Genomic DNA, 20719 nt, shown 5'->3' on the forward strand with positions numbered 1-20719 from the left:
TCTTCTGTACCGCCCGGACGCTTCAGAATCCACGACTTTATCTGAAGTCGCCAATTATGCCGAGGAATGCAGACAACTCGCGCGTTCTTTAACCGCCCAAGACCAAGCGCGCCAGAAGGACCGTCACGACGTAAACCTGCCTACTCCGTCATATTCGCCTGGAACGTTGGTGTGGCTTCGCGTTCCCTCCTCTGCTCCTGGCCTTTCCACAAAGCTACTGCCTAAGTACGAAGGCCCCTACCGCGTCCTACGTCAAACATCCCCAGTCAACTATATTATTGAGCCTGTTCAATCATCTACGGACCGCCGTCGTCGCGGCCGCGAGACTGTTCACGTCGATCGACTGAAGCCGCATTATGACCCACCAGTTGTACCTGTTCCTTAGGTCGCCAGGATGGCTCCTTTTCCGCGGGGGAGTGATTTGTAACATGGTAGGGCGCAGACAAGAACGCCAGCGAAAGAAGACGAAGACGGTTGTTGTTGGTGCTCGCGCTTGCTCGGCTTGGACCGCTGATTGCTTCAGCTGCTGCAATCTTCTAATAAACGCGTTACTGCCTCAACGTTAAATGCATACCATCAATGTATCCTTTAATCAATAGCCATGGCAAGCTTTATATATCCTATCAACTCATAAGCCCAGAATCTAATGTTCTTTTATTTGAGCACATAGAAGATGCATGACTTTGAATAAGTCGCGCATAAAAAATGGAGGCAAAAGACAGAGCTTTAGACGGGAGTCTCATGCCTCCGTTTTTTATGCGTTTTTATGCGCTACTCATTTGAAGTCATGCATCTTCACCAACCAGCCCAACTTGCTGCAGTTGACATAAAGGATGCAAAAATGATTTGACAGGACATCTGCTGGAGTAGTCTGTCCATTTCATTTCCTTTTCTTTAGACTTCAGAACAAGAGCATGTTATGCAAGTGTCTGATTACATAATGAAATTAAAAACTACAGCTTCTGGTACAAAAATTACCATGCTTGTCACACAAGGCTTTCCTAGCCAGTGAATCAGTACGCACACTGTGAGGCAGTCCGCCACAGGATGGAGCTGAGTGGGCTGTGCCATTGGAATGTGTGAATGATGGCCGTTCCAAGGACTTCTCGCTCCGCAGGCATGATGGCAGCCACGGCCAGTGCTCCACCAGCTGCTTGTACTCCTTGCGCACCTGTGCACAGGAAATTTTGCTGGGCTCAGCCCTTTTATTTATTTTGATGGTTGTCAGATATTCAAACACCACACATATATGACAATGAGGACATTTCCATGTTTTCAGACCTGACTAAGTTCACTGACGTAGCATTTCAGGCATGTCGGTATGATATTGCCACGCGCGCTTCTTTTTCTACGTTTATCTAACCGGTCTGTTACACGTATAACCACTGCCTTGCGAAAACCGTGCCCGAATGTCTGGGAACCTTCCAGATTACTATTTTAGAATCTTCTGATAAGCTTGAGCGTGCAACACAAACTGTAGAGTTTATTCTGAAACTAACGTGGCCACCAACGATAAGGTTGGAATCTTCAACGCCACATGCATAAATGCCGACATGCCTTACCGCAGATCAGATTACCAATGGTTGACGCTCTGTTTGCTGTTATCAGTGTACAGCGTGTACTGCTTGTAATTTGATTTTTTGTTTCCTGGGCACAAGTTCGCCCAAATAAAAGGTTTTGTCTTAATAGCGCGAGTACTGTCTTTTTCCCAGTCACGACCACATGACAATATGTCGTAGCTTTTAGCACACGCAATGACGAGGATGCAGAGAGATGTGGGATGCACAGAAAAAGAATTTCGACAATGTTTATTTAGAGTTGAAGAAAAAGACATATTTATAGGCAACACCTTTTTGCAGTAACTATCAAAGATGCACAGACCGCAAACCACACTTATCTTTGTGCAGATAGGATAACTCTCTACAGGAAAGGGGGAATGAAAATTTTGAGACAATCATCCCCAAGCCTGTCAATCATTTCTCACTTTGTGGGACAAACGAGAAGGTGTCTTGGTGAGCATTTAAAAGGACACCCTGTAATGTAAAAGAAAAAGCGAGGTGGGTTCCTCAATCCGCACACTGCAACAATTCCGCTGTCAGTGCAAGTAACAATAACACGAGCATCCCTGTATTTCAAGATAGCTCCACTGTTGACAGTAGCAGGGTTCAGTTAACCATCGATATTACAGAAGCAGAAATGATTGACAGGCTTGGGGGTAACTGTGCTTTGAAAGCTTCAATTGCCCTTTCCTGTAGGAAGTTACCATATAGATAGGTGATGTTTCCAGTTTGCGCAATTGTGGTGATGGCTGCAAAAAAGGTATTGCCTATAAATGTGGTTCTTCGACTCAAAATTAATATTGTCGAAAGTTTGCACCTGTGTGTTCCCAGTCTCTCTGTGTCATCGTCATTGTTTATGCTAAAAGCTATGTCTGCAATTAAAGGCAGCCTTTGCACAAAGCAGGCAAAATTACATGGATACTGAGAAGCCAAAGTGTAACAATGCTTGCTTTCGGTGCGTGAAATGCACATGCTGACCAGCAGACAGATATTAAAGCTCTTTTATTAAAACTACCCCATTGAGCCAAATACAAGGGCTTTAACAGAATTTATTAGCATGCTCACTGAGTATCAGTTGTGTGCATTTTTTCTACTCTGAGAGGGCACATTGGATATCTTTTGCGTATTGTAATGGGCATTTCTTGCAGTGAAAATTTGTTACAGAATTTTATCGGGTGTACAGCATAATTATCTCGCAGCTATTACCATTTTAAATTTTATTCTGTGCAGATTTTTTTCAAGCTCTAAGAACAACATTCCAATGCATCTTCTCCCGCAACCAGTCTTAGGTTAGAGTGCATGCTAGAGGTTAGAGTGCACTGTGTCAGTTTGATGTGCCGAGGGTCACGATGTGACTGTACCTAGAACAGGCTCCCTGCAGGTCTGACAGTGGTCTTGACCAAGGATTCGAGCAGAAGCATTTCCTGAAAGTCTTAAATGTTCAGACTTCAGCACGAGCTGGTCTACAGTGCTAATCATCCTCTTATACAGCGTGCCAAGTCTGTTCATCATGCGAAAGCAGCGGCGCACATCCAGTACACAACAGCGTGCATCGCTATCCACCTTGTGCGCTGCTGTTTTGAGCTGCACAGGTGGCACCACTTATGGCGAACGGTGGCAAAAAGCGGATGCGCACAGCTCATAGAAGCCTTGCGCAAAGCACTTGCTGCTCGCTGTTTTTGTATTAATTTTTTTCCATTCTGGTTTTATAATTGCACTACCTATGCTGCTCAATTAGACAGCCACGTCGTTTGTTATGTTGATTGTTTTATTTGATTTGTATGAAAATGGCAGGTTCATTTTTTAGTACAGTGCGTGCACGCGATGTGCTGCATACTTATCTTACGTGCATGCGTCAAACATTGTTTGCGTGATCTGTTACCACAGATGAAATAAAAGCAGTTGCAATATAAAACAGTCTTCTTGTTTTATTCAACATCCTAAACAGTACAACAACAATGCATATTACGGTTATATGCCGGCCTGGGAAACGCACGAAAGGCAGGCGTTTTTATCTTCGCCCAACACTTATAGCAGTCAACTATACAACTAATAATGTCAAGAAAACCAAAAGTTAACTTCTCTAACGTTTTAACAAGCATCACACGGCTGCATAATAATGTGTGAAAGTACTAGAGTGAATGGCCAACAAGTATTCACACGGCGTATCTTTTTTATTTCACAGACCGCATTAAAATCATCAGAAACTTCAAACTGCATTACAATCACATATTTCTGTAAATCTAATCGTTTAAGCCACAATCCTTTATCACATGCATTTCAAATTAAGCATGACATTACTCATATTTATATGGGTAATGTGCAAGCCTGTAGCATAGTCCCTCTGTAATATGTATCTCGTATGCTAGATTCTTCTTTGGTACGTGAAACTCCACATAAAATGCGATTCTAGAAGTAATATTTGTGGACTAGCGAGCATAAGAGAGGCAAATACTTACAGCCTCACTCACCTTTGTAAAAGCGCTATTCCAATTGCAATTCAATATTAACCGACGCAATGACGAAACACAACACACTGTTTACCACACAGTGGTAGCAAGTTGACACGCGAGGCCAATCTTCACAGTAGCACAATCGTGCGCGTACAGAATGCTAGAGTATTCTAACATACTGTCGTAAAGGTTGCGGTCATTTCAGCGGTTCCCACGATGTAGCACCACTTCCCCCCCTCACGTTATCAAACTGCTGCTACGCTGAGAACTACACGCAATGCTAACACTCATGGAAGAACGCCGTCTCGTAGGAGGCCATCTTGTCTAGCGACCAACGGAAAAAAGTGCACAACCAGGGCGGCTCAAGCATTGCCGTTGAGAGAAATCAGGGCTCATCATCCAACGATGGCCACCAACTAAACACACTTTTAATGTTGCAATGTTGAAGGAAGAACGCAACGAGTCCAGCCGAACTTGTCGGGTGTGCTGCCGTCTGCAGAGGGCATGCGCTCCCACGGCAATGAAAAGAAATAAAAGAACTGGAGAGAGGGGTGAACAGAGGGCATGGCAAAGCGGTGGAAGCTAAAGTCGCGTGAAAACAAGGAGAGGTGTTGCCTCGTCTTGTCGAGAGATCGGAAGCACAAATTTTATCCAAAATGCACGGGATCCCATGGGGGGTTGGGAGAGGCCATCGTCGACGTAGCACTCCAGGGGTTGCCTTTGGCGGCTTTCCTCAGAAGCCGATTTCGACAGGAACACTTGTTATGCACGGTAGCTGCATCACTGAGGAGCCTTGCTCGAATGCCATCAACTTCTCTGGCCGCCACACTGCACCTCGAAACGTAGACATTCGTCCTCACCTTTCTGGACAGCTCAGTTCATGTGCCTCGAGCGTCTAGCAGTTTTCAAGCATGCGCTCGTGCCACTTCGAACCCTTTTAGGCCTTCGTCGTCATCATTTTCCCACTTGATGGCTGTTACGCATGACACGCAAGCATTGGCCCATGCCCCTGGTGGCTGTGGCAAGGGCATTTTCACACATATATGTATATCTAATATGTATATATACAGTGGGGCCATTCATCAGAACAATCTAATAATATGCAACAAGTATGACAAGAGGCAAATAGAACATGCCACAAATGATTCAGTTGTGCTACATACATCCTTCCTAATATCTTTAAAAATCACATAAAAAGGTTGACAACCCATGGATGCACTACAATAGACCCTGCTAATGGTGGCACTGTTCACTAAAGGAGGCGCCAAATGCTAGTTCACTGACCTCATAGCTACGTCCTTCTGGCAACACAAAACTAATAACGATACACCCATAAATTATTTAGGAAAATATTTGCAATCACCTTGTCATTCCTGAGGCAGTGGAAGACAAAGATGAAGAGGCCCTGTAAGCTGTTGAGGAATGTGAAGAGGTACGCCATGGCGACTGACTCGGCATTGAGATAGAGCAGGCCGAATCCCCATGTCAGACCGAGCAAAACAACCAGCACTGCTGCACTGCGAATCCAAATTCTGTAAAAGATAAACAACACCACTGCACTTTATAGTATTGAAAACACCATGTCCCAGTTGGAAATTATAGCAATGATCAGTATGTCGCTCACCTGAAGTTGACCATCTTGGACTGTTCTTTATTCTTGACTGAGCTAGCTAGGCTGGAGTGACGACACATCATGTATACAGCAATGCTGAGAAACACCAAATTTGCCTGTAAAGAAAAAGAGAGAAATTGTGAAGGCCACGAATGTCCGATCAAGAGGCCCATTGGGTGTATGTTTGTGAACACATGCAGAAGGTGTCTTCAGAAAAAGCATGTTTATGTTGTTTTAGGGGCGAAGCTCCTCTTAGTCCAACCTTGTCACGTCTCTGTTGTCCGGCGTAACCACCTTTGCAAACTGCCCACTACTTCGTCTTTGCAAACATCCCACTACGACCCATCACCGATCCTTTGCAAACTGCCCACTACTTCGTCTTTGCAAACATCCCACTACGACCCATCACTGATCCTTTGCAAACTGCCCACTACTTCGTCTTTGCAAACATCCCACTACGATCCACCACCGTACCATTACTTCACCGACCATAAAGCCGTTATAATGAAGGGGGAACGGAAGCCACCTTTGCAAACTGCCCACTACTTCGTCTTTGCAAACATCCCACTACGACCCATCACCGATCCTTTGCAAACTGCCCACTACTTCGTCTTTGCAAACATCCCACTACGATCCATCACTGATCCTTTGCAAACTGCCCACTACTTCGTCTTTGCAAACATCCCACTACGATCCATCACCGATCCATTACTTCACCGACCATAAAGCCGTTATAATGAAGGGGGAACGGAAGCCACCTTTGCAAACTGCCCACTACTTCGTCTTTGCAAACATCCCACTACGACCCATCACCGATCCTTTGCAAACTGCCCACTACTTCGTCTTTGCAAACATCCCACTACGATCCATCACTGATCCATTACTTCACCGACCATAAAGCCGTTATAATGAAGGGGGAACGGAAGCCACGTCTAGTACAACTTATGATTAATAAAATTTCTTGTATAAATATATACAGTGTTTGTCATGTTTTTGATGATGTACTGGGCTATCGCTTTGATTACTGCTGGGTGAAACCACTGAAGATTTCACGGTGTAACCATGATTGCTTCAGGAGCTTCGCCCAAGCTCTTCATCATTCACCTGTGGATATGCTGTGAATTTTTTTTTTTTGCTTTTACGTGCTATGGAATGAAGCAGTGCCAAACAAGCATAGGAAACACAAGATGATGCTCCATGCAATCGCTATATGGCTCAGGAAGCTAGCATGTAGTAAATACGTAGTGGGCAGCAGAGATACATGCAGTAGCTTGTAAGTACTATACATTCTTCTTGATACACTGCATTTGCTGCCTCCTCTATAATGCATTAAACAAATCTCATATGTGCCATACACTCTGTCTCCCTGTGCTGTCAATTGCATCTCTGAACTGCAATATTTATCGTAATGGTTGTGTGTGTGGGGGGGGAAGGGGTGGTGCTCATACCCCCTGTAAAGTAGTTTTCGCCTCATGGTGCCCGCGTGTCATCGTCAGTTTAAACACTGCCAAGCAAGAATTGGCACTGTGCCCGCCTGGCAGGAACGATGTTATGTGGGTGCACGAGGATGAGCACTCAGGCTCTCTTGGCACAGCAGCTGTCTCTTGCCGTGGGGGCCATTCCGCGCCTCGGTCTCACAGACTCCCGTGGCGAGTCGAATGTTAGCGACACTGCATTCGTAGTACATTGTATGCGTTATGTTCTCTGTGCATTGCATTGGCATTACATTGGGTTATCTGTAGGCTTGTGCGAATAGTGATTTGGTCGAATAATTTCGAACCGAATTCGAATAGTATATATCACATATTACTACAAAGAAAAATTAGCACATTTATCATGACTAAACTAACCTGCACAATATTTAAAAAAAAAATTAAAACAAGGCATGTGCAAATTTCATTCTTTTTCGTTCAAAGGAGGTGGAAGCAACTTTGAATAGTCGCAGGATTTGACCTTTGGTACAATGCAAGTGATAACCTGTAAAATATGTTACTTTCAAAGATTTACTATGCTTAGAACATATAAGCCGGTACAACAAGCTCTCAATTAAACTTAAAAAGCGATGAATCGATGTGAGGGTAATATGTTCATTTAGTCTTGACGTGGGTTTTGGCGGCAGTGTGGATTTTCCCTGGAAAGGTGTATTCACGGTAAAGCACCCCTCTACTGCAGTGAAACCACCTTTACAGAGGGGGTTACATGCGGACTAATATACACCTATTCGTTCATTTCGAATACTGTAATATTCGTTTGAATATTCGAAGCGCTCGAATATTCGCACAAGCCTAGTTATTTGGTATGCGACTTCAGCTATTTGTTAGATTTGGCTAGCGAGCTTGCCGTTCTGGAAATGTCGTTAAAAGCACGATGGTGTCTACTTTGTCCGTTTGTTTCGAGAGTGGCTCTTTCAAGGCCCTAAATCAGGCAGGCTCACCAGAAGAATGGCAACCACAGGTCCTATGAAGCTGAGGATGAAGTAGTTGTCGGCACGGAGCCAGCAATGTTGCGGCGTGCCATAGCTGGCAGGGTCAATGGCGGCTGCCACAGTCACAATCACAGCGGGCAGGCCATATGCAAGTGTGTAGTACCAGCCAAGACGCGACTTTTCCGAGTCAAACACCTCGATGAGCATGACGTACAGCTGGAATCCCTCAAGGAACATCCAGAGGAAAGCGGCCAGAAAGAAGTAGTGCAGCAGGCCTGCAACAATGCCACACAAGGTGCGCTGTGCGGTCTGCGAGATGCCAGCCACGAAGACCACCTCAGCCACCAGCAGGCACACGCACAGATTCTTGTGGATCAACATTCGCTCGCTCTCCAGGACCCTGCCAGGATGAAAGAATTTTGTCAACACTTTGTGTGCTTAAAATGCAACGAGACCAATATAGATATGCTCAATGATGAACCAGGTTTGTAAGCAAACACAGGGAAAAAGGTACCAAAGTTGCTTTCATGAAGCAAAGGTTAAACAGGAACTTTCTCAAAGCATGCTCACAAGGTCAAACCACATGGAGCACAGTACGTGCATCAAGCTATGTGTGCGCATACTGGGAAAGCATGTGCCCCGTTGTGAAGAGGCCCTGCACGCTCATAAAAGCACGCTACCCAATTCCTCCAGTGCGACACGGGGGTCGTTCACTCTATCCCCCTGTCGTGTGGCAACTGCTACATACCGTACTTATTCGAATCTAAGCCGATGTTTTTTTCGAAAAATGGATGTGCAAAAGTGGGGGGTCGGCTTAGATTCCCGTACAATGATTAAGTTTTTTCCTTTTGCTGGCCTTGCGAATTTCGGGGGTCGGCTTAGAATCGGGGCCGGCCTAGATTTGAGTAAATACGGTAGGCCAGACTGGTCGATGCATTAATGAAAGATTGAGAGGGCGCCGTGTGCTGGTCAGGGGAATAGTGAGAGTGGGTCATTTAGCTGACCATTGTAAAAGATGTCAGAGCACATGCATTCTCACTAGGTATAAGAATGAAAAATGCTGTCTTGTTCATGATGCCTTCTGTATTAGAAGAGAAAACGAGAACTGCCTTTATCGCGCTGTCGCAGATTACCTTTGTCAAAACTTATGTACTACTGTGCATCGCTGCTGAGTGGCAACATGCATGTGCCACATTCCCTGTTTCGACGTCTGTCTGCGCATGTTGGCTTTCCTGGTGTGCAATAAATTTGGTTGAAGACCAGACTGTCCCATTTTTCTTCCCGGGTTTTTAAACACGAAAATGTTTTATGCCGGGGTCCACAATGGCTCCACTGATGTATTTCCGTCACGGATATGACGTTGCAAATATACACTAACAGATGGCAAATAAAAAAAACTAGTTCCGTTGCCGGGAGTCAAACCTACGACCCCTCGCTCCGCAGCACGCGGCGCGAAACCACTCGGCCACAGAGGGTACATTCTACAGCTTACTAACGACGAGCTGTTTATATGCACCATTTACCGTTGGCGGTACTAAGAGCCCGGTGGCTTCAGCGTGTTCTTGTTATCACTAGCGAGATGGCACGAAGAGCGCGCAAGGCATGCTCGCGATGCGAATGTGCCTCTACAGGGAGTGCCTCTTGCGCATGCACTTATCTCGTGATAGGGGCGGTTTGCACGTCTTGTGTTTTCCCCACAAGTTTCCGTTCACAGAGAGCACGAAGGTCACTTTGCTCGCTGCAGCGGCCGCGTTTCCGAAAGGAGTGCGCTGCTCACGCACAAAGTAACAATTGTGACAGTTTTTAGTTCGCGCCCGTCCTGTGTATGTTCTTTTCGTGTGTCCTTTCTGCTTTAGAGCGCACTGCAAGTTTCGAGCTGCTTGCCGCTCTTTGCACGACATTACAATTTGTTGCTGTAGCATTCATTCCTTCTCCCTTGTGGCGAAACAATGCACAATAAAAGCTCAACTACCCCTGTGAAGACATGCTTCACTTTCGTGTTATATCGATTCCTATGAAAGAGGATCAGCCATGTTTTTTTCCTATTTGGCCCAAGAGCTGGAAATGCATCAAAGTTCAGTACTCCAATTAGCCCAGCAAGCTGCTTTAAGAAATCTTAAAGCGATACTGACACAAAATTTCACGGCCGAGATAGCCTGCGGGATCGATTCCCGTGCACATGTGTATATCATCTGCAAAATATCAACAGTGAATATAGCTTGGAAGTATTTTAAATAAATTTTGAAGATTGCGTGAGCGATCGACATTCTTGCACTACTGACACCCTCGAAGGTGACCCCCCTACTTCCCAAACGTGACCACGCTGCAACAAGTTATGATGACGTCATAGCCGCCATTGTTTTTTGCCACGTTCGCTCCAGCAGCCTACTTCTCGGCGGCTGCTCGCGAACCGCGCGAAAGTGTGTCACAGTTCTGTGTGCTGACGTGATTGAACGCTGCACCTGCTAGGTGGTGATAGTTGCACCTGGAGGCCTGTCGTTTTTGAAACTGAAACTGACATTGGTCGGTAATGAGGATCCTGTAATTATCTGTTTGTGCGCTGCAGCAAACAATGTGCCGTGTTATGACTAACAGGCCCCCAGCAACATATTGCAGCAAAAAAACACGAGGCCAAAATTTTTGTGTCAGAACCCCGTTAATTACTTAAAGTTCATCATTATCACTCTTAGGCAGCACTTAGGCAGACCTAGCAGTATTGCTAAGGGCCCTGCTCATTCGTTCATTCTCTTTATTGCTGTGGAAGGAGAAAATATTTTGTCCTCTGTAGCGGATCTGATGTCCTGAAGTTATCAAGCCACTCTTCAGCAATCACAAATGACTAAGTGGTACTTTGCTCGTGAGTCAGAGTGATAAGCATGCTCCTAGAGAAACGAGCCTGCACAAGTACTCTTCAAAGCCGCTAGGCCATTCAAGGATGACACTAGTCACGATTGTCTCACATTTGGCAGGCCATGCAATATTCTCCCATCTTCGTCCTTCCTTTCCTGTTGAGCTTTTCATTGCTCAAATCATGTGCCAACTGCTGACCTCACTGAAGGCTTAGGAAGCTATGCAAGTAACACAGAGGTTAAAACAGTATGTTGTTTCACAGTACAATACAATATCACGTGATGAATTTCTTTCATAAGTGACATACTATTTCTCAACCACAAATGCGAGCAGTGAGGTAAGTTTTTTGTAGCATTACCTGCTGCATATAAATAAAAACTGCTGCCAGCCGAGCCTACCAGTGAGCTGCACCTATACGTCCCGTTATATGTTGTCCCTTATTCAATGTCATAGTGGATAATGTCAAATTTAGATTTTCCAAAGATTGCAGTCGGCAGGTATGCAAAGCAATCCCATGTGCTGACCTGAACAACTGGTACGTGATTATGGTGAGGACGAGGCAGACGATGGAAACAAAACAGCCAGCGTAGGTGATCACTTGCAGGGCCAGTTCGTTTGAGTGTGTCAGCTGCGCAAGAAACAAGATGACAAAGGGTAAAGTGCAAACTGACAAATGTGAGAGACTGTCACTTGGGCAAAAATGCTAACTTGCAAGAGGAGCACAATTCTAGGATACAGTTCATGATTTTCTGCAAGCATTTTGGAATGAGGATACAACTTTATGATATGACTAGTTTGGCAAACAAAAATAAAAACTTGGAGGAAGCTTTGGCTTTGCCTTCAAGAGTCAAGCAACAGTGTAAGTGGAGCCCCATTCACATTGCCTTCCCAACTGCTAGCCTGGCTTCGCTTCTCGGTGGGCACCGAGGAAAGGAATGCCTGTGCACCTGTGAATTGGCTCTTTCAAACTATCCTACAATGCCTACTGCGAGTACAATTGTCAAATGCCCACTACGACATAATTCTTCTTTTTGCGAGTTGTCCAGGTACCCACTACGTGCCCATAAGGCAACACCTGCACAGCTGCACACGTTGTTGATGCTGTTGTTGATAAGGATAATTATTGTGCCTACGTGCTTTGTAATTGGCAGGCATTTGAGCCAACCACTTGTTGCACAATTCACGTGCTTTGACACCTGGTGTGATATTACACGTGTTAATGAGACTACTTGCACTACCCAACATTCATATACTATTTTTTCCCTAAGCAATTTCTAGAAAGGGCACGGCTCTGTGGAAGAACACCTGCTTGCCACGCAGAAGTCTTGGGTTCTACTCGAACCAAAGATATTCCGTATAAAATTTCCACTTGAGCCGAAGATTATTTCACCGTTTTAACAGCAAAGCTGTTTAATCTTGCTGTAATTTGTCTGTCGAAAACAGAAATGATGGTCATCACGAACTCCTTCGTCTTCTGCTTCACTCCCAGAACCCTTGCGCCGATTGCTCCAGTGTGGGCTGTCATAACCACCCTGATGGGTGAGAGAAATTCTTCACAAAGCGGGATTCTAACCCTTGCACCCTCAATCCAACGAGGAGTGTCCAGGCACGCTAGCAGAGCATAGCATAGCCTTGTAGAGCAGTATAGTGTAGCAAGAGGCTGGGAAAGGGTGAAGGGGAGAGATGTGATGTTGAGGAGGAGGGAACGGAGCACAGAGCGAGCGAAAAGGATGGAAAGGGAGAGAGGAAGAAATAGAGAAAGCTTGCGAGCAGCACTGCTGTTTCGTGCGGTGCTGCGCGGTTCGTTGTGTGCTGGGAGAATGGTGAGTGCCAAAAGCGCTTTGTGTATCTCCCCGGTTTTTCCGTGCCCGTGATTCTCGGTCGCGACTTTCTAGCATGCCCGGGTATTGTGAATGACGTCGCAAGCGGTGGCTACGGGGCCGTCCCTGTAGGCGCCCTACAACCATTTGCAAGTGGCCACTGCTGCCTTTAAATACCAGATGCCACTTGAGATTTTGCTTTCCAGTAGCTTGACTGCTATGCGAATGCAGTACCATTTGCAGTGGAAACGAACCCCATGGCACTCGTCTGGCCTAAACGCTTTTGTGAGCCCAAGGCCACCTCATACACTGGGTGTTGACTTTGCAGTGGTACAACCTTGTTGTGGGCTACCGGAAAGGGAGTTCAAACGTCGTGGCTGATGCCTTGTCGTGTGCCTCCGTTTTGACGTCTGACACTTGTGTCTGCCACTCCCAAGAGCAAACGCACCAAGCAGACACCAGAGCCTCTGGCTCCAATGGGTCAAAAGGCGTGATCCTCAATGGTGAAGTGGCTTTCGAGTAGACCGCCTCGGGTGAGCACGTCACTTCAGCCTGAGTTGTTCTAAGCAGGGAAGAGCTACCAAATGCACAGCAGGGCGATCCGTTTTGTAAACGCAATGTTGACGGGCTCCAAGAGCTGCGCTCCCAAGGAGAGGGGGGCCAAGCCGCCAGGCACGTATTGACAGATCGTATTGCTGTTGGCGCCGAGTGCCGTATATGCAGGCTGGTATTGCTGCGGGCGCATTGGATTCGTATCTGCTTGTCGCTGGCAGAGTTCTATGCTACATCCCACCTGAAGAAGATTTATAGAAGTCTTTCAAGGTGGGAGTACCCTGCAGTTTCAGGAATGCCACCGTAGGCTATTTCCACGACTCGCGGTTGGCCGATCACGTGAATGGCCGTAAGACTTGAAAAGTTGTGCCGTTCTGCTGGCTGGCCAGGCATGACACATCACACTCTTCACTCCACGTGTGGCAATGCGTAATGTCTCGTGAGGGCAATGAGGTCATCGTGCAGGGACACTTTGTAAACAATGCACGTCACGAGTTCTGGCCGTGTTACTGGAGCCGTGTACGACACGGACAATGCCGATAGCGACACCCGATGATGCAGAGCCTAACCAGAGACCCACGGTCGTAACATTGCAGTAACCTACCCGCTTACTGACTCTGTGTAAAGCACTGGCAGTGAGATAATTATCAACTCAACGTATTGTCATTGTTTTTTTTCTACAATAACCATTACGCCACTGAACAGAAAACAGAAAAAGGATTATATTGTAGTTGGACAAAACGCCACAAGATGTGGCTCCACTGTTGCCATACCAGGTGGAATGACCTCAATGCTGCAGCCACTTGATGTCAGCAACCTTACGAGGCAAACATGAAGCGTTTTTATGTTGAATGAATGGCGCGCTGTGTTCAAGGGCCTGATATTGAATTATTCTGCCAACGAATTGTAGATATTTGGAGAGCACAATAAAGTTTCACGCCTGTGCAGTCTGAGTAGACAGCAGAGCTGGCAGGCACACCGAGTGATTTCTACATTGCCCTCTCTCCTGATTCCCCAGCCCCTTGCTACACCGCACTATGAGCGAATTGATGCGAGCTAGTTGGTACACATCCATAGTGAAAAAACAGCGCCACGTAGACACAGACTAGGAAGTACCAGCGCTGCTCCAGCAACGTCTTTTTCACTACGGATACTACACTATCCATGGCTACGCTATGCTAGGCGAACCGGCAGAACGAAAAGCTTAAACAGCTCTGCTGTCACTAAGAGCTGATACAGACCTCGAAACGCCTCAATGGAACAGAAGGTGACATTAGGTACAACTGTGATGACTTTGAATAAATTGTGCCATTAATTGTGAATTCACAAAGAACATGAAAAAGAAAATGTTGTTTTCAAATGTTGTTTCAAATGTTGTTTCCATGTTGCTAGTGCAGTAACTTGACTATAGATTTACCCTGTTATAAGTGAGCAAGGACTTTTTATTTATTATTATCTTCTTTGTGCGCGGCAAATTGGTGCGAGTGATACACAGGGGCGGGTTCTATGGGAACGATATTTCCTGCACCGTTCTCTCATGAAAAGATGAGGCCAGTCCATTATTTGCATTCAACTGACATTTCAGTCACAGTGATCAAAGTAGAATTCTGATGTATGCCTGTGCATTATAAAAGATGGTGGGGGTTAAGCCCTACTACCTAAACAGCATACAAAATGAAATTTACAGCCTCACATGTTACGTGAATAGCAGAGCATTTAATAAAGACCAAAATCACGCATCAAGTTTGATCGGGTTGACGCTTGCTTGACGCTTGATCCCAGGAGGTGTGGAAGTGGGCTTTATTCTTCTGGAGCTGCTCAAAGAGCAGGAATAATGCTGTTTTGGAGCACCTCTGGAGCAGTAAAAGGGGAGTTTTGGAGCAGTGCGACTCACACATCATTCTTAATTGAATTTTTTAATTTCTGGTAAACACAAAAATCGCAATGGTTTTTACTAAACATACAATACTGATGAACCGACCAGACATCACAAATTTAAAAAATCCTTAAAACATTACAGCTGACAGAGCAAGAACTCAGAAAAAACTGGCGATAAGCTATGTTTTGGATAGCTACACATCACTAGACCTCAGACGAATGAAAAACATTCGTGTTAATAAAATGCCACACCTGACACGAACAACAACTGAAGACAAGACATAAGCTAATAAAAGTTACCTTCATTCTAAACCCACCGAGACTCTATAATATAAATTTAGAAAGCTCGTGCACCCATAATTAAACTGCCACGGCCGACACGAGATACGAGAGGAAAGTAGAGATAAGCAATGCACTTTGTATCCTAACCTGGCTACAGTTGAGGGAATTTTTTTTAAATGTTCACATTGACAGAACACAACTGCTGACACGTACAAGTGAGAAGACGAGAGAATTGAAATGCTCACTTTTATTGCGATAGCAATTATATGGATCCTCTCAGCAGGTTTTTGCCATTGCCGTCACTTTCTGTATAAAGTCCAAATCAATAACATTGCCCCACTCATAGTATGTACCATGCGTGAGTGCGTGCACTGGCGCCGAATGTGGCTGAAGCAGAGATGAAACGAGCCGGCCACCTTCGTTACATCATCCCCCATCCTCTGTCGACTGCTCCTCAAGCAGAGAGTCTTTCGTAAGTGACGCCAGAAGACGGAACGTGCGAACATGGATCACTGGTGCAGGCACTATCTATAACGGCCGGCTAACTTCGCGTCGTCATGCCAGACAGCACGAAAACAGCTTCGCTCCCTAGAGCGGCCGTATTACCTTACACCAGCGTTTTGCAGAGTTGCACGACATCAAATCCAAAAGAGTTAGATGCTAGCTTTACTTTGTATAACATTACGGTTTGTTGCTATCGCATTCATTGTTTCACCCTCTCGGCGAAACCAGTTTTTCACGCCATCACGAACGTCACGGAGAGTGTGCCAGATGATGCTGATGAGAGCTCACTTGAGCGCATGCCGCGGATGACAGCGGCACATGAAGGCACCAAAGACCGCTTGGGAGCCATTTCGGAGCAATAATGTAATGCGTTTTGGAGCAGGATGGCCCAGCACTGCCGCCCCTGTCCCAGGTAATCATGTCATCCCGTGACCTCCAACAATGGGCATGCATGTAGCCACTAACTGTGTACGGAACAGGGGGCATGATAGGAATTCACTGCAACATGAGGAGTGTATGGTTCAATTATCAAGATATTACCTGAACAGATCTGACATCCATGAGGACCGCAAAGTTTGTCAGGTGGTCACATGCACACACAGTGTGAGTCTCATTGGAAGCGTCCACCCAACAGCCACGCTCAGACCAATCCCTGAAAAAGTTATTACAACAACGTGCTCTCAATATGTGCATACAAAATAAAATGCTGGGCTGCTAAGTATCAAAAACATTTTCTTCGGTGCGTCAAATACTGTCTGAGCATAATAACACTGCAATGTAGAAATACAGCATTTTATTTCAAATAAGGCTCACAGTGATGCTTCAATTTTTCGCTAAGCGTGAGTCATCATGCTGCCTGCACACTTGGTATGTTTTTCGAGTTAAATCCTGCAGCCCTATCTGGTTGCCTTCAACGGCTACAATTCAAACATGACAAATGTGGCTTAGTGATATGTCTCAGCATCATGCATATCCACTTGAGTGTGCTCGCTGCTATCGTTGCCACCACTTTCGCATTGCCTAATTTCTTGGCAATAGTTTAGCCCTCACTTGTGCTTGCTTGCCTCTTCACCATGACAATCTAAAACAATAAATATTCGCTATTTCTCAAGTTTGCAGGCTAGTGAACATATGAAAACTAATGACATGTCTGAAGCAAGGAATATTTTGCGAGATCATAAAACGCTGCTACACAATGAAAAATGAGATGGGCATTCACGGGCAACCGACCTTTTGCTGAAGTCCCAGAAAACGCACTGGGGATCACTGACATTTTCCTCCTAGAATGAAAAGGCAATAATATCAGACGAGACAAGCACCTCTGCATGCTAGAAGCAACTATGCCAGTTTCATTCTCATAACAATTGCAATTCCTCTCACATGCTGCTGACTGTAGCAGCAGCTTTGCAACACTAGGAAGCTCTGTTAAGTAACATTTGAACTGTCAAACAGGAGAGTGAGAAAAAAGCAGTACCTTGTCAAATAGACAGAAAATTTGACAGCAATAACTGATTTAGGAGTATAGGCTCACTAATTTATTTATTCACGACACTCTCAAGGTACAGTACACAGGGGAGGAGCAAAATAAATACAAAAGATTGATGCACTTAAAGGGACACTGAAGATTTTTTGTGTGTCAGCAAATTACTCTTTCACAACACCAAAATCACAATGCTTGCCATGGGAAGAGGTTTGGTAAGTTAGAAAACACGCGGAAAGAAAATGCAGATGGCGACGCCACCTTGAATTTCCTGCAGCAATCACTGTGACATCATAGATTTTGACGGCATCTACTACTAGGATCCCGATGGGTAAAAATGAAGCGGACTGTCTTTTGAGGGAGCTGGAGACCTAACATACCAAGTTTCAGGAAATTTTATTGAACCAATGTAGCCGAAATAAGCAAAAGTACTTGAAAATCTTTGACATCACCATCGGTGATTTTAGTGAACAATTTAAAAGCGAAATATTGACATTGATTTTCTCATCTATTAAAAGCTTATGATGGTGAAATTAATCAAATTTCAGAGTGCACTTTATCAACCTAAACCGATTCATTGCTTCACTTTAGTGTCTCTTTAATGTACAATGATATTATAATAACAACAATACTTGATCAAGAACATCCTTGCCAAAACCATATGAAAACGCAAAGCAGAAATGTGCAATTTGAGAGTTAAAAAAATGTTGAATCATGCAATCCTACAGAGAACAAGGTGAGGAATACTAACTAGGTCACTAATTTATTCTGACCATTTTCTGAGCTTGTGACAGGGCTGTAAAACCTGGTTATGTCAATCTCGTGATGGCAAGAGCACAGGATATGAACAAGACTTGATACACAACAAGGAAAGCACAGCAATGCCAAGCAAGTGACAAAGTGGACGGTACAGCTTCAAGTGTGTCGATCCACGTAGACGAAGCAGATTGGAGTGAGGTAAACATTGTTTCTTAGGCTGCCTACTGTACATTCAATATGATTTAATGTGTTCTGCACACTGTTTCCAGGACATTGTTAAGTACGCCTAGACAACAGTATGGTTGTCTTGGTGAAATCTGCATAGATTTACATTTGTTGGGGTTAAGGGCAATGAAAACTATTGCTGTTATTTATGGCGATACAGTGTCAAAATTTGGCGTGCAGCAAGTGCTTTGTTATGCTGACATCACGACGGAAATCGGTTTTGAGCTATCTGTTGCACTTTTCGAGTTACAACGCTTGATAGACTCTCACTGTCGTCCCACAGTTATTTCCATAAGGATAATCACTGTGTTGTGAAGCTATTGGTTTATTTTTTAATATTCAATTCAGCACACAAAAATTTTTTGAAATGTCCTGTACATGTTGTCTTAGTAATAAGTTTTACAAAAAGCCAATCATAAAAGTCTGTATGATGTGCAGGTAAATATGGACAGCTACCGACACTCACCAATGTTTCAGGATCTAAGGGCAAAAAGCAGAATGGTTATACCTTCACTTCTTGTGCAATGTCACAGGGATGAATGACAGCAACTGCACAAAAAATGAAAGCTGAGAAAACGGAGCTCTGAGCTAAGAAAACAGAACATGAAAGAGAGCCGGCTTTTTTTTTTTTACATTGGAGAAATGCAGCATTGCGGCTGCCTTGAGCTCCAATCTCTCCTCTTTACGATGATGTCAACATGGCATACAGTTTTCATAGTTTTTGATGACAGCAAGCTAGTAAAGCACTTCTTTCTCAACTTCTATGGCTTATTTTGTTCTAATATTTCACCATGACGTAAAAGATGGGCTGAGGATTGCAGAAAAAAAGATTTTTTAATTGAACATTTTGATCAAATTTACCATTTCCATTGCCAAATTATCCATGTGCCAGGTGTGGCACCAGTTATTGCAGAGATGAAAAATTCCTTGAACCAGGCATGTCGCTGGAGCCAACGTTTCGACAAGTCTTCATCAAGGCAGCAACTGACTTGCTTGGCAGTGTGTTTCTGCATGCTTAGCTCGTTCTTCCCCAACCACCAATGTGGAGGAGATGTGGCCAGTGTGCCAAAAGGGTTATGTATGGGTTTCCTTGTGTGGTATTGTGCCCAGTCATGAATCCAGCAGGGCTCAGCAAAATTGCGCTGTTGTATTTCGCCATGAAATTCATGAAATTGAACATGAGAATTTTATGGTCAGAATGGTTAAAAATTCAGCAGATCCCACGCCTTGTGGGAATCGGTGTCATGCGAAGCAGTCAGCGAGTAGTTCTAATCTGCATTTTTTGGCTTTGAGTGAAGCGTTACGAGGTGGATCGACGTGTTTTTGTAAGTGTAGCATAGTAGACGTGTTTTTGTAAGTGTGGACAACATTGGCGTTTAAAGGGCAAGTTATGGTCTGACTAACGCCAGCACTCATGTTAGTGCACATACGTTAGTATTACCGAAATGAAGTGCACTTTGTGGTGTGATGATGTGAATATCACATGCAACTTTCGTTAGAGTATTCCTCCAGGGTCGAGCGATGCTTGAATATAGCTTGCTGAATCATAGGAATACAATTACATAATGTTTAAAATACTGCTGTAAAAGCGGAGCCAATGCTGCAACCACAGAGGTTAACCTGACATGATGCCTGTATTGTAGGAGTACATATGTAGTGTCTATTGCTTTATTTTAAAAATAAACAGCAAGCAACACAACCACAATGGACATTGCACTGACATTACGCCTGCATAATGTGCTTTTCCCAAGCAGTTTCTAGACCTGGCGTGGTTATGCAGTAGAATACTTGATTGCCACGCAGAATGCTGGGTGATTCCACGTAAGATCGAACAAACGATGGCTGGTCGACCTCTCAAACTTATTTCAAAATTTTATATATTATTGCCTGATCAGTGGAAAGAAGAGATCCGCAATTTGTTTTGGCGCGAAAAATTTTTTCGAACCACAGGAAATCAATAATGACGAAGAGGTGGAGTGGAGCGCTCATCCCCTCTGCTGTTTTGGCCAACTTTCGTTATGAATTGCACAAAATATATTAAAATTAGGTAGCTGAAATTTATTTATCTAAATATATGCATGTTTTTGCTTCTGCTCAGGTATTTTTAGTTTTTATGTGTAGTGTAGATGTTTTTATAAAAAACCTCAAAAATGGCCCAATCGGCAAAATTTTCTTTACTTTGAAGGTCTTTATCTCAAAAAGGCCTTGTAGCAGAGCGACAAAAATTCTGCATTACGTTCTTCGCATGCTTATCTACCAAACTGCCAAATCTTGTATTTATACAACATTTCAGTAAAGAGATATGATCGGTCTAAGTTCA

The 20719-nt window shown here is 44.5% G+C and overlaps 1 protein-coding gene across 3 annotated transcripts in view; it reads right to left on the minus strand.

Annotated features, from left to right (window-relative positions):
• Window positions 1–20719, minus strand: part of LOC119404592 (adhesion G protein-coupled receptor L1) — a 219098-nt gene that overhangs the window by 20041 nt on the left and 178338 nt on the right. For all 3 annotated transcript variants that reach the window (XM_037671144.2, XM_037671145.2, XM_037671143.2), the window contains exons 12-18: window positions 17166–17215; window positions 16476–16587; window positions 11424–11527; window positions 8059–8449; window positions 5637–5740; window positions 5376–5544; window positions 1025–1171 (exon numbers count right to left, since the gene is read on the minus strand). In XM_037671144.2, the coding sequence (XP_037527072.1) occupies window positions 1025–1171; window positions 5376–5544; window positions 5637–5740; window positions 8059–8449; window positions 11424–11527; window positions 16476–16587; window positions 17166–17215 (1077 nt within the window). The remainder of the gene's footprint in view (window positions 1–1024; window positions 1172–5375; window positions 5545–5636; window positions 5741–8058; window positions 8450–11423; window positions 11528–16475; window positions 16588–17165; window positions 17216–20719) is intronic.

Source organism: Rhipicephalus sanguineus, chromosome 9, assembly GCF_013339695.2.
Source record: "Rhipicephalus sanguineus isolate Rsan-2018 chromosome 9, BIME_Rsan_1.4, whole genome shotgun sequence".
NCBI lineage: Eukaryota > Metazoa > Arthropoda > Arachnida > Ixodida > Ixodidae > Rhipicephalus > Rhipicephalus sanguineus.